The 13,327-nt window shown below is 62.5% G+C and overlaps 1 protein-coding gene across 6 annotated transcripts in view; it reads right to left on the bottom strand.

Moving 5' to 3' along the window:
- The window catches only part of RAP1GAP2 (RAP1 GTPase activating protein 2), a 64,015-nt gene that overhangs the window by 44,757 nt on the left and 5,931 nt on the right, over positions 1 to 13,327 (bottom strand). For 5 of the 6 annotated variants that reach the window (XM_086762762.1, XM_086762764.1, XM_086762767.1 and 2 more), the window contains exon 3: positions 4,316 to 4,351. In XM_086762762.1, coding sequence (XP_086618888.1) covers positions 4,316 to 4,351 — 36 coding nt within the window. Of the gene's footprint in view, positions 1 to 2,277; positions 2,305 to 4,315; positions 4,352 to 13,327 lie in introns of those variants that run through there. The other variant, XM_086762769.1, reaches the window with a different exon arrangement.

Genomic DNA, 13,327 nt, shown 5'->3' with positions numbered 1-13,327 from the left:
GCGTAGGAATTGCTCCGAAGAAACTGCTGTGATTAGATGAGCCACGCGCACATCGATAAAAATTAACATGGGTGACAACAGCAACATCGGAGAGGGAGAGCATCGCCACGAGGCGAGAGGAGCGTCCGAGCCGGCGGGACGACGCCTATTAAACAGCCTGCGCCTCGGCTGGGCACCCAATTAGCGCTGCTCTGCACGCAGCCCCGTTTAGAGACCCTGCCCGGCACTCGGCTGGGAGCCGGGACGGGGACGAGCCTCAAAAGGCAGAGCAGAGCGCGCCGGCACCTGCCGAAGCCTCCCCGGGTCCGGGGCACCCCTCGCACAGCTCGTCTCCTGCGTTTCCGCGCCAGCATCGAGGTAACGGCTGCCCCGGCGCAAAGCGGGTCGCTGCGGGGGGCTCACCCGGCTCGGCAGCCCCGCAGGTACGTGCTTACGAATCCAACAAAATCGGAAGCCTGCCCGCCCCCCCGTCTGCTGCGCCGGCTGTGCTGCGATGGCTTTGACAGCGTTCTGCTGTGCAGTGTAAGGCGCGCACCCCCAGCGCTGCAGCATACCTGCGGGGGTACGGGGGCACAGTGCCTGCAATTACCCGATTTTAAAGATGCCAATAACCTCAGAGGAATTTCCTCAGCCACGACCTGCTCTCCAGACCTGGTCCTCACAAGACCCAAGCACAAACCTCCGGGATCACCTCAACAGCCGGCGCAGCTGCCGCCGAGGAGCAAAACCGTCCCACATCTTCCCGTTAACTCGGCTCCGGCCCATCAAATACAAACCTCAAGCCTGGGCACAGCTCCTTTTGCAAAGGTCAGGTAAATCCTTCATCTCCTCTCTTCCCACCTTCATCTTGCACCACTGCCCCACCACCAGACGAGCACCACGCGCCGTTCTGTGAGTATCTGAGCTGCACGCGTGCTGACTCTCAGTAACTGGTGTACAAGGCTGCTCTGTTCCACAGGGATGTGATTATTTCATCGCTATTTCTGCTTTACAAGGCTGAAGCGAGAGGTGACTCTTTGCCTGAAGGAGTGACTTAATTTTTATTGATTTTTTAAAAATTATTATTTTAAATACTTAACGGTTTCTCAGTACATCCCCATGATGATACCAAGGAGAAAACAACCAGCACGCGGAGGGCTGCGGGGCCACCGGCAGGCAAAGGGCTGGCTAAGCTCCCGCGCGAGACATCACCCGGCCGGCTCGTTTCCGAGGAGTCCGGCTGGAGGAGGAGGATGGTCCCACAGGTTCATCCCCATCAGAGGAGTCTCCATCCCCACGGCCCCAGCAAAGGATCTCCCAAGGCAGAGGATGCTCGGGGTGGCTGCCTGGCCCCCGGGACCCCCACACTTGCTCTGCCACTCAGGGCCAGCACAGGGCGGCCGGGAGAAGCAAACAAACTGCGCAAACTGATCGGCTGGGGCGGATTTTTGGTATGCGGAGATCCCTCGACAGGCCGGTCTCCTCCAGGGTGACCCTCCCTCAGGAAGGGGGTTCAGCGCTTCCCTCCCCTGGCAGCACGGCCTGACCCCGAGCTCCGCCACATTCCAGGGGTTCTGCGCGAAGCCGTGCCCCACGGAGCCCTCAGGGCTCTCCGGGTGCCTCGCGATCCCCAAGACGCTGCTAGCTCTCTGCAGAGACTTCACGGATGCAAGAAAACACTGGCACCAAGCTGAGGTTTGGAGGCTGCTTCTGGAGGCGATGCCTCCTCTGCCAGCCTGGGGGCTTCACCTGCCCCCAGCGCTTTCCCAGGAAGCGGGTAAGGAATAAAAAAAACTTCACAGAAAACCAAGGATTGTGACAGAATTGGTCTGTGCTGAAATCCCAAGCCCGCACGCGCCAAGTCCCGATCACGGCACATGTGCCTCGGTCTCCATCGCGCAGCACCCTGGGGCCAGCCCCTCTCCCACACCCGAGCCCCCCAGCACCAGCTCCCGCTGCCACCCCCCAAAAGCGGTGAGCAGGTATTTCCAGCCCCTCTCCCAGACCCCCTGGCCCCATATGCGGCCCGTGGGCGCTTTGTGACGCTTCCCAAGAGGGGACCCCGCCACGCCAGGAGGGAGCAGCCCACGGCTCCCCCCGCCAGCCGGGAACCGGGCTCTGTCCTGCCCCACAGCCGCGGGTTTTGGGAGCCAGGGACGGCCCGTTGCCAGCTGCAAGTTCAAACCTAAAGCCAGGGGGACTGGGCACACGAGCTCCCCAACTGCAGAGCCAATGCACTTGGGCTCTTCTGCCCCAACACGGCACGGCGCCCAAAGGCAGAGCCAGGCCCAGACTCACCAGAGCTTCCTGGGCATTTCGGAGTCCGAGCAGAGAGTGCTGGCTCGCTCCTCCGCTGCACCTTCCCCGCCTGCGGCCCGGCACCTCCCGGCGCTGGCCGTCACCGAAGGGGCCAGCCGAGCCCCTGACCGCGACGCCAGAGCTCCCCATCCATCGCCTCTCCTCCGACACTCCCACTCCGCAACGTCTACTCACTCCCTCCGGTTTCGAGTCCCTCAGACATATTCATGGTTACCATAGGAACTAATGAAACCCAAATTGAAAAGGAGAAAGGAGATACAGGCAGAGAGAAAACCGCTCTGATGCTCTGGTGCCACCTGCGTGCGCCAGTTCATTATGACGAAGGACGAGAGCAGCGGGCAGGGGAGCGTCCCGCCGCCCAGCTTCGTGCTCACACCCTCCGCTCCAGCGCTCCGTTCCACCCCACACCCGCCTCACACAGGGCCCAGCCTGCACCCTCACCCCCGCCAGCCCATCCGGACGGAGGGGCTGCCTCAGGAGGGGGTTCCAGCAGCCTCCCAGCCACACTGGACCCCCTCTTCACAGCCAAGAGCTCAGGGCTGCACCTGCGGCCGCGTGCTGCTCCTCCCCTGCCAGGTTTCTGCACGCCAATGTTGATGTTCGCGGCGCGAGGGGCTCCCCGGTGTGCAGAAAGCCGCTTGGCTTTTCGTTAACGAGTCGCGCAGTCAAAGACAGTTGCCTACGCCCAGTATCGTGGCCAGAAGGCTGCAGCAATAATAAGAGGGCGTTAGAAAATCAAAACTATTTTTTATATCTATATATTTAAAAGCTTTTACAAATATCTAATGTGGCTCTGGCTGGGCCCCAATTACAGAACCATTTAACGAAGCAATCTGTCCACACACCAGAAGCGTTACGAGCAGTGGAAAGCATCAGCTGCCAACAGCGAGGATAAAACAACTCCAGTGATGCTCATCGGCCGCCCCAAGCAAACCCTCACCTCCGGCTGGGGCACGAGGGACCGAGAGGGAAACGTGGCCCCAGACCCTCGCCCCGGCGCGGGCAGGAGCGCGGCAGCACACCCCACGGCGCCGGCACGGCGGGCAGGGGTGGGACGGTATTTCCGCAGCAGAATTGCTGCACGGGCCCCGACACAAAACCAGGGCACAGCACAGGGCAGTGCACAGGGAGCAGTTAAATCCTCAGCTCCTTGGGAAGAGCGAAGTCTGACATTTCCCCCCGCTCCCAAAAGCGGTAAACACTGATCTAAACTTCTCATCACTCCAGCAAAACCCCGCGGGACGGGCCAGGCAGCAGCGTTTCTGCCGTGCCGTTTACCAGGGGCACCGGCAGGCTCACTCGGCAGCAGGTTCCCCCGGGGCTGCCGCAGACGTTCCCGTTAATGAGTAATTTGCCCAGGTAATGATTACAGTGGAAACCACGTGAGCTGGTACCCACACGCACCACCCTGCTCAGGCCAGGCTCGGCCGGAATGTTTCTGTGTTAGCACACGGTGACGCTGCCAGCGCCGGAGCCGCACACATGCTCGCGCGGAAACCCACCAACGCAGGGAGCACATCTGGAAACCGGGGAGAGGGGAGGATGCGCCGCGGCGGGAGGGAAGGGATCGGTGGCCCCAGTCGCATGGCCAGCAGGACGAGGTCCAGCGGGAACGGGCGGCAGGTCCCGGACAGCCGCGAGCACCGGGGAACAGAGCACAGGTACCGCCGTTCCCAGCCCTTTCCTGCTTTCTCTTCCCATCCAGCTGACAGCATTTCCCAGCGCGGGTGCTGACCCCACGAACACGGCTGCGGGGCTGAGGGGGCTGGGCTGCCGTCCACCCCCCAGCCCACCGCAGGGAGCAGCCTGGCAGCGCCCAGCGAGCAGAGGCAACGCGGCGCAATGGCAGGGCGAGGTGCGACGGCAGGGCAAGGTGCGATGGCAGGGCGAGGTGCGACCCGCTGCACGGGGGAGACAGTCCAGCCCACGGGAAGGGTCCCCTGCGCACAAACCCATCTCCCAGCACCACATCTCGCAGGGAGATCACCTCACGCAAGAGAAGGGCGGGGGTACTCACTTGATCTTCAGGCTGGCGAGCATAGTCTTGTCGATCCTGGGGAGAAAGCAGAGGAATGCGTTACTGCGGGCACAGGCAGGGGGCTGACCCTCCTCCCCACACCCGTACCCCAGCCCCGCATCTCCTTTGGAGGTGCCGTGGGTCTGGCTGACACGACAACCACAGCAGAAAGACTCGACCAGAAAACAAAATCAACCCAAATTTAACCCGAAGAGAAGCCTGGCAGCAAGTTAAACAAACCCCCAGTTATTCCCCAGAGGTGACGGAAGGAGAGCTGCTGCCTCCTCACCTGAAACGCCAGCGGGGAACCGGGCGCAGAGGAGGACGTTACCCGTCTCCAAGCCCTCCCCAAAGCACCGTTCCGCCTCCCACAGAACAACTCCGCAAACGACGGACCCGCGACAGACCTGGCGCGCCGGGGACATCGCCAGACCCCTCCCGCGGCCTCACGAGAAGCCGGGTCCCACGGGGCAGGAACGAGGGGACGGCGAGGTGCAGGATCTCCACGCCTGGCCGGTCGCTGCCTCGCCGCGTGGGCTCAGGTCCAACCCCGCGGGGCTGAGCCGCCCCCGCCACGCGCCAGCCACCGATTCACCCTTTTACGTACCCCCCTCGCCCGTCCGCGAGTGCCCGCACCGAGCCCCCCGCACGGAGGGAGCACAGAGCCACCCCATCGCTCCCAGTGCCGGCCGCTCATGTGGGGCTGGGAGCCCCGGTCACTTCACTTATTTATTTGGCACCGTCAATAATTGCCTGTCTCCACAGAGTCACTGTGGTTAAAGTCACATTAGTATTCATTAATGCAAATCAGAGTAATGTCTCAAAATGCAAAACGATGTCTTTTGGCAGTCATTGCAAAAGCACATGGAATTAATCCCGCAGCGCTTAAAAAAAAACAAACACCAAAATACTCCCCCCAAGCCCCACTTGTTTTGCACTGTGAAAAAAATCAGTTGCTGCTATTTGGCCTCTTGGAGAGAGGGGAAAAAAAAAAAAAAAGGGCAACAACAAAAAGAAACCGGCAAGAAAAAGCCTCCACAAGGAAACCGCAGTTGCAATGTGACTAAGCTACGAAAGCCGCTCTGTCACCCTCCCGCACACCAGCCAGGGTGGGGTGAAGTGAAACACCCCACGCCCCAGCCCATCTCCTCCCCACGCCCCGGCAGCGCCAGCAACGGGGGATTCATCCCCTGCTCCCACGATCAGCGCCCGGGAAAGGAGCGGCTAGTGCCAGCTGGGTGCCAACGGCCCGGGAGGAGAGGGCGCGAGGCCGGCACCCACACCGGTCACCGGGTTCGGCAAGCCAGGACAGGGGCATGGGTGGGGCTCTGCATCGCCCACGACGTGCATCCCTGCATCCCAGAGCAGTGGCAGCACGTCCACTGCCCCAGGGCCAGCGCGCTGCTCCCAGGGCCTTGTAGGATGCAGGTGCAGCCAGTAGACAGAAAAAAGCGATGCAGCCAGCAGAACAAAAAACCCGATTTCCACTGCAGCGCAGTGATGGAAACGGTGACAGCAGCTACGGCGAGCGGCTGGGTGTGCCGGGCCACCCCGTGCGCGGTGCCCACAGGAAGGGTGGGTCGGTGACGAGAAGGCGCAGGTGTGGGTACGGGGCTGCAGCAGGTCCCTTCCGTTCCCGTAAACGCCCAGGGAGGCGCTTTCCCAGCTGCGCCTGCTGCTCGCCGGGCCAGACACCACTGCGAGGGGGTCTCGCCCTCCCTGCACCCCTCATCTTCCTCCCCACCAAGCCAACGTTGATATCTAACGGAAAGCCTGCACCTCGCTCCCGCAGCCTGCACCCCGCTCCCCCCAGCCCGGGCACAGCCCCGTCACAGCCGGCAGACCGCACTTTTCCTGCGTGACTCTCCGGCTCGTGGTTATCTTTCCTTCCAACTGCAGAAGCGCAGAAAGAAAACCAGCGAGCGACGCCCGGACGGCCCCGAACGCCCCGGCAAAGCGGGGTAACAGCTCTGTTCGCGCCCGGCCACGCCATCACAACTCCGGCAGCGCCAGGATGTACCCGGCACGGTCGGGGGGCAAAGCTGCCCCAGAGCTGCAACTTCTCCCTGCCACAGAATGAGCCTGTGTTTCGCAAAACTTATTTGTACAGAAGTTTATCGGAGTGCTTCCTTCCCATTTCTGGGTAAAGAACAAAAATATCCAACTGAGACAAAACGCTTGCCTTCGCTAAGCATGCGCTCCTGCTCCCAGGAGATTCTGACGGGTCTGCTGTGCTCCCACAGCTGTCTCCAGCACTCGGCGTTTCCCCCGGCGCGTTTCATCAGCTCCGAGCCCACCGGCCCACTGGTCCCAAAGCCGCCGTGGCTCCCGGGGGCCCAGCCAGCGCGGCACGGTGAGGGGACGGCCGCGCAACCCTCCGCCCCAGCGCCAAAGCCATCGCAGAATTCCCGTTCGGCCATCGGCTCCCGCAGCCTGATCCCAGTCACACTGCACAGACTGGAACGGGAATAAAACACCCTGGAGAGAGGGCTGGGGAAGGGCAGAGGGAGCGCAGTGCCTTTGTGAAAGCAGTTTCCCTGCGGATGAACGCATCTCGGGGGCTGGGACAGGAGAGGCACACAGACCCGCTGAGCCCAGGGTGCAGGTGGCAGCCGCGGTGCTCTGCCACGGCTGGACGGTGCAGGGACGACGCAGGGACGTGCCAACGCCGCGGGAACCTGCCGTGGCCCAGGTGGGACCTCACCACACGTGCCATGACGTGCTGAGGGTGGCTGCAAGCACCGCTGCCCGGGCGGAGGAGGAGTGGGCAGCGGGTCCTCCTGGGATGCTCCTGCAGGCAACGTGCTCGTGAGAGCCCACCACGAGCCCCCGGGAGGTCCCCTCACTGCCTGGCAGTGGTGAGGCCGAGGGGCTTCACCGGGGCACGGCAGCACTCGCCCAACAGAGCTGCACCAGGATTCCCCGCGGCCGCGGGGAAAGAAGGTCCTCCTGACCTCCACACGTCCCAGTTGGCATGGGGCAGCAGGAAGGGCTGTGCCAGAAGGGCAGCACGCAGTGCTTCCTCCTTTGAAGCCACAGAAGAAAAGCTCCTCATGCAGCACCGTGCTCTGGGTAGCAAAGCGGGGGGAGAAAGGAAAGGCACCCACCAGCCGTAGCCGCCGAAGGAGACGCTGCGCTTCCTCTGGAACATGGTGGCGGCTGGGTGCTGCCAGGGCACTCCGGCCATGGCGCGACGCGGCGACAGGGCCGGCAGCACCGCGTGCCAGCCACAGGGCAGGCGGTGGCCGGTGCTTCCTTGGCGGCGCGCACAGCGCTGTGCCGGGGCGGGGGACGCAGCGCCTCGCGGTCAGCTGCCCCGAGCACAGAAGCGCATGCACACTCGCTCACATACAAACACAAGAAAAGTCATTTCCTTTTTTTTTTTTTTTTTGTGGCCTCAGGCTTTCCACAACCCTATACTGCAAATATCGTATTTCTCCTAATGACAGGAGCCGTGGGCAGCGTGGGCGTCGAGGCGGCGGGCATGGCGTCGCCCGCAAGCGCGGTGCCGTGGGGCTGCCCCCGCCCAGAGGATCACCGGAGGCAGTGCCGAGGTCTCCCTTTTCCCGGGACCATCCTGGAAATGGCACGGCTGCGGTCCCCGCGCCAGCCTGGCTCCCTGCTAGGGGACCCTCTGGAGCATCGCACGGGCGGCTCACCGACAGCGTTAAACCTCAGCAAGCGAAGCCCCATCACCTCACCTCTCACAGTAACCAGCTCCCCGGGCGCCCCACAGCCCAGCGAGGCACCTCCCGCATCCCGGTCCCCAGGCAGCTCCGGTTCCTTGGCAGCTCGGTAACACTGAAGCGTGCAGCCCGACCACCACCAAAAACCCGCCGCCCCTCACAGCCCGGCCTCAGAAACCCCACTTCAACGGCAACGCTGGGCTTCCACCCACCAACCACAAAGTCCCAAGGAAAGAGGCCACGTCCCCCCGCACAGCCTTGGGACACCGCAGGGCGCAGCAGGGCCCACGGGGACGCAGCCCGTGCCAGGGGCCGGGCACGGTGCCCCCCGGCCGCCCACCGGCTCCTCGAGGCAGCTCTGAGCGCAGCGCTTGGCACGGGCGGGAGTCAGATCCTCATCCAAGCACCCAAAAGCTTTAAATAGAGAGACATTTGGATTCTGTCTGATGTGTGAAAGAAGTGGGGGGACAGGAGCTGGAGAGAGAAATCACTGCACTCCAGGGAAAAAGCGTGGATGACAATCCAGCTACTTCAGCTCCTGCTTTTCTGCCCACAGCCACCTCTCCTTAGAGGGACAAAACGATGGAAATCCTTTGCACTCTACAGCTCTTAAGGACATGAATTAAAAAAAAAAAAAAAAAATCCCAAACATGCCGCAGGCTTGAAAGCCGTAATTCAGGTACCATGAAACGTCTAGAGCAGACGTTTGCTTGGAGCGCAGTTGTCTCCGGCCTGCGCGCTCCGTGCTAAAGCTCTGCATCGGCAGCAGTGCGACGCTATCCTCTCGCTCCATCTTCCCCCGGGTCATGCCTTCCCTTCGCTCGTACCAGTTGATTTCCGCCGGGCTCTACCAAGCAGCTCGGGATTTACACTCCTGACAACAAAGGCAGGGAGCTCTGCAGCGCATCACAACGCGGCCCAGCCACCGCGGCCCCAGTGCAGCGCTGCGCGCAGAGGTGCTGGCAGGTACCGACGGCAGCCACGGGAAGCATCAGCCCGCGGCCAGCATCGCCCCGGGAACAGCCCGGCGAGGCGCAGGAGGACAGCAGCTCATCATCCAAACGTGTACTCCTGCAGCGCCGCCAGCGCCAATTACCGCGCCGCGTTCTGCCGCTCCAGCCCTGACGCGATCCCGCTGGCTCGGAGCTGCCGGGCCCCACGTGGAAGCAGGAAGGGTGACGGGGAGATGCGCAGCGAGGCAGGGCCAGGCTCCCCTTCCACGGGGGGCCATCAGTCACCGGGTCACCATTGCCCCAGCAGGTCTTCCGCACGCTTGCCTGGCACGACGGTCCCACCAGAGCACTGAGAGTGATCCACACACCTCCCCGTGTTTGGGAGCCCTTGACGTGGCCCCCGCCCCAAGCCCACCTCACCCCGCACCCACAGGGCGGGTGCCCAGGGACGCCTGTGCTGGCAGGGGCACAAGCGGAGCCCCCCCCGCTCCCCATCCCCATGCAGCCCCCCGGGACCGCATCAACACCACCGACACGGAGAACAAACAGCATCCGAACCAGGGAAAGGTCAAAACGACACCAAGGACCCCGCTCCCTGGAGGCCCCCAGCCTCCCTCCGCTCCAGGGTACGACGGCAGCGCCTGCTCAGTGCTGCCGCGCCCGCACAGGAGCGTATCCTAAAATAGTTTGTCTGCAATGACATCTTCTCGCTTCCCCGCTTCCCCCTGAGGTATTTCACACAGTTGGGCTCAAAAACTAAAAGAAAAAAAAAAAAAGCCTCCTCACTTCAGAGCAGGCGCAGCCAGATCAGAGCCGATCAGCCCGAATTAAGAAGCAAAGGCCGGGGGTGGATGCCCCCTTGGCACCAGCTGCACCAGACAAAATGAACATTTCCCAGCAGCTCCCGCCAGAGCCTGGAGTGCCCGTCGCCCAGCCGCACTCCCCTCCGCGGTGAGCGGCCCCAGCCCCCCGGAACACCGGGCAGGGGCTGCGGCACAACGAGCGGCACCATAACGAGCCCGTTAATAAAGCCAAACTCTGCAGGAGCACCGGGCGCTCGCAGCCCGTCCCGGAGCTCTCCCATCACCTACCAGGGGGTCACCGGGGCTCCAGTCGCCCCAACACCACACCCGCGGCTGCCAGCGAGACCACCGAAACCAGGGCACCCGAAGGTCCCTGCCAACAGCTCTGGCGAACGCAGAAGAAAAGAGGGGCCAAAGGCACCCTCCTTCCCCGCGGCTGGGGCTGCAGCCCGGTCCACGAGCCCACAGCACAGGACGGGTCAGCCAGGCCACCGGCCCCGGGCACAGCCCCCTGCTCCCTGCGGCACCATGCCCTTCGCTGGCCCAGCACTGGTGCTACCCGCTGCTCTGGTCCCGGGGACTGCACCACGCTCCGGCGGCAGCCTGGCAATTTGGGCAGGCAGAGAGGGGAACTGCTCGTGAGGGGCTCCGGCGTGGCGCACGAGCCCCCGCTGAGGGACGAGCAGCGGGCGCGGTACGCGGCCGTCTCCCCGGCACTCAGCGCCCACGCCGCAGAGCAGAACCGTGCCCAGGAAGGGCAGCGTAATTCTTTCCTTTGTTACTGGGGCTAAGAGAGACTGATTGCATCATTAGGGCTTTAATATTGCATGCGGCACGCTGAGGGTATTCATCTTCCCATTATGATTCCAAGGAAGGCTGCAGGCACCCAGAAATATTAGATTTTGTCCTGGCAGGAAGAACACGCTGTGCATATCATCAGCCTCGACGTACAAGGTAAAGGAAAACAGTGTCCGAATTAATTCTGAGTCAGCGCACGGAATATTTTTAACAGCATTTTCTGCCCTTTATGGTGCTGCTGCAGCGAAGCAAGAAACTCGGTGCCTTGACCAGCAGCTTCCCACCAAGCCCAGCTCGCGTGGCCGCTCGCTGCCCCACAGCAACGCCTGCAGCACCCACCGGCTGCCGCGCCGGGCAGGGGGCACGCCGCTCCACACCCAAGGGCGAGCTTCAGCCGACGGCCAGTAAAGCCGCAGAGAGCATCCAGAGACCATACTGAACCTCCGTCGGTCTCGGGGCTGCTCGTGGCAGGGGACCCTGACCGCCTCCCTCCAGCAGCCCCGGGACAGCTGGCAGCTGAGCCACTCGCTAAACTCCATCCCCCAAACAGGCGGCTCATCGAAACCAGCAATCTCTGATGGGCCAAGCCAGCGACCACAGAAGGGGCTGTCCCTGAGCCCCCCGTCACGCACGTCCCCTGAGCGCTGGCAGCAGCCGGGAGCGGGGCTCTGGGCAAACACCTCTGCGGGACGGCTGCAGGGGAAGCAAGGCCACGCTCCGCGGAGCCTGGGCTGGTTCGGGAGAAAAGCACCAGCGGAAATCAATGTGTTTAACTGTTGATGAGTCTGAAGTCCACCGATGTTAATTGGTCTTTTCTTTGCACTATCGATCCCGCTGCTTCCAGGCAGCGCAGAGCGGAGGTGAGGAAAGCCCGGTCCGGGCTGCGCGTTCTGGAGCAAACCCCGCTCGCTGCCACGCGGAGCAAGCGGCTCCCATCCCTCTGGCGTCAGGAAGTCGGACACAAACTGCTGGGTCCCCAGCTGCCACCTTCGGGCTTCCTGGCAGGAACAGGGCTTGCCAAGCACCCTGTGGCATAGAGAAGGTCGGCAGCACTCACATTTTGGACACGGATGTGCTCTCTGCCTAGCTGGACACACCTTAGCAGCTGGTTTCTCCCAGCATCACCCAGCTCTTCACGGTGGAGGGACACAGACCTTCTCTGATGGCAGCACCACGCACAGTCAGCGCACAGCCTTCCAGGCTCGTTACGCTCTTCCCAGCCCACGATGAACTTAACGTACAGAGTTCCTTGTTTTCTCAGGTTCTTCCGTTTTAGGGCTCTTTCTTGCCAGCGTGGGAGTGAAACTCCCTAGAGAGGCTCTCTCTTTGGGAAGCACCTGCTCAAGCACACAGAGTTCCTGTTTTCCCCACCTCTCCCAATCATCTCTTCCCAACCATCTCTTCCCAAGCAGGTTGAGCCTGAGCACAGATGCTTCAGACAAGCCCACACCGCGCCTCCCTCCAGGCCCCACACCAAGGTTTCTCTGCGTGCGCTGTGACACATGCGGCGTGCCCTGCTCAGGACGCTCCCCAGGCAGCGCCGCGCTGTGCCACAGCTTGCCCCATCCCGCACCCGGGACAGCCCTGCTGCAGGCAGCGGGCCGTGCCCGGCGCCACGGTCCTGGCACGGTCACCACAGCCACCTGCACCTCTGCCGTGCGTGTCACCCCACTGTCCCCTGGTCACATCAGAGCCTATGCGCCCAGGCACGGCAGGGGCTGGGAGGGAGGACGCATCAGGCAAAAACCAACAAAACCCCGTTCCCGCTGGTTGTCACCTACGTGTCTGGTCACCCCCAGCCCGGGGAGCGAGCCTGCCGCACGCCTGCCCCAAGGGCCGGAGGGTCCCACAGATGGGGCGCAGGCTGGGGCCGGCATGCAGCCGGAGAGAGGAACCCAAGAGCATTTGGCCCAGATCACACCGCAAGCATGGGGGAGTGCGACTGCAGCCCGTGAAGAAACTGCAGCGGACAGAAAGAGAACAGCTTAAACTAAAAACCAGGGCTGGCGAAACGCGGGGGCAGGAGGAAAGCACGGGTACCAGATAGACCTGAACACGCCCCAGCTGGAAACCAGGAGGCTTCTGACCGCTACCAGCACCAGTCTCTGGAACAGGTTCCTAACAACAGGAGCAAAGGAAAAAAAAACCCTAACAGCCGCTCACGCCTGTGTGAAGACCTTACAGGAGACAGTGCCTGCAGACGAGGGTAGCTGGGCTCGGAGACCAGTGTGCACCTTGCGCGAAGGCTTCTCCACCCTGGCCCCTCAGGAGCTCACGGCCACGCAGCGACCGCCCGCAGCCAGGACGCGCCGGCGCGGGACCAGATTTAGGCAGCAGTCAGGGCTCAGACTCAAGGCCAAGCTCGTACGTGGTTCCATCTAAACACTGCAAACAAGACACGCAGAATTTGGACTCCGGCTTCTCAGACCCCTGCTACCTCTTGCCAACACCACCTGTGTTTTTCCACCATTTTGGGCAGGTTTTGAAGGAGCAGGGCTAGATTCAGATCAGAAGCAAGAAACAGCTCTGGTTTGGCACCCAGCACGGAGGCAGATGTTAACTCTCAGCAGGGATTCATCTACCCCCACGAAACTGGAGAGGTCTGGGGAGAGCGAGCTGTTTTTAGCTCCTGGAAAAGATGTCTCTTCCCACCGCTGCTGCTGAAGTCCTGTTCCTGTTTCCACAGCAGCCGCTAACAACAACCAGAGCGTCCGACTCTGGGTACAGCAGAGGGGCTGGGAGCAGCCCCCAGGACCCCGCTCCCACACGGAC

Source organism: Chlamydotis macqueenii, chromosome 19, assembly GCF_036417535.1.
Source record: "Chlamydotis macqueenii isolate bChlMac1 chromosome 19, bChlMac1.mat, whole genome shotgun sequence".
Lineage (NCBI taxonomy): Eukaryota > Metazoa > Chordata > Aves > Otidiformes > Otididae > Chlamydotis > Chlamydotis macqueenii.
Note: the sequence above shows the minus strand (reverse complement) of the source record. Positions and strands in the feature narration are given on the sequence as shown.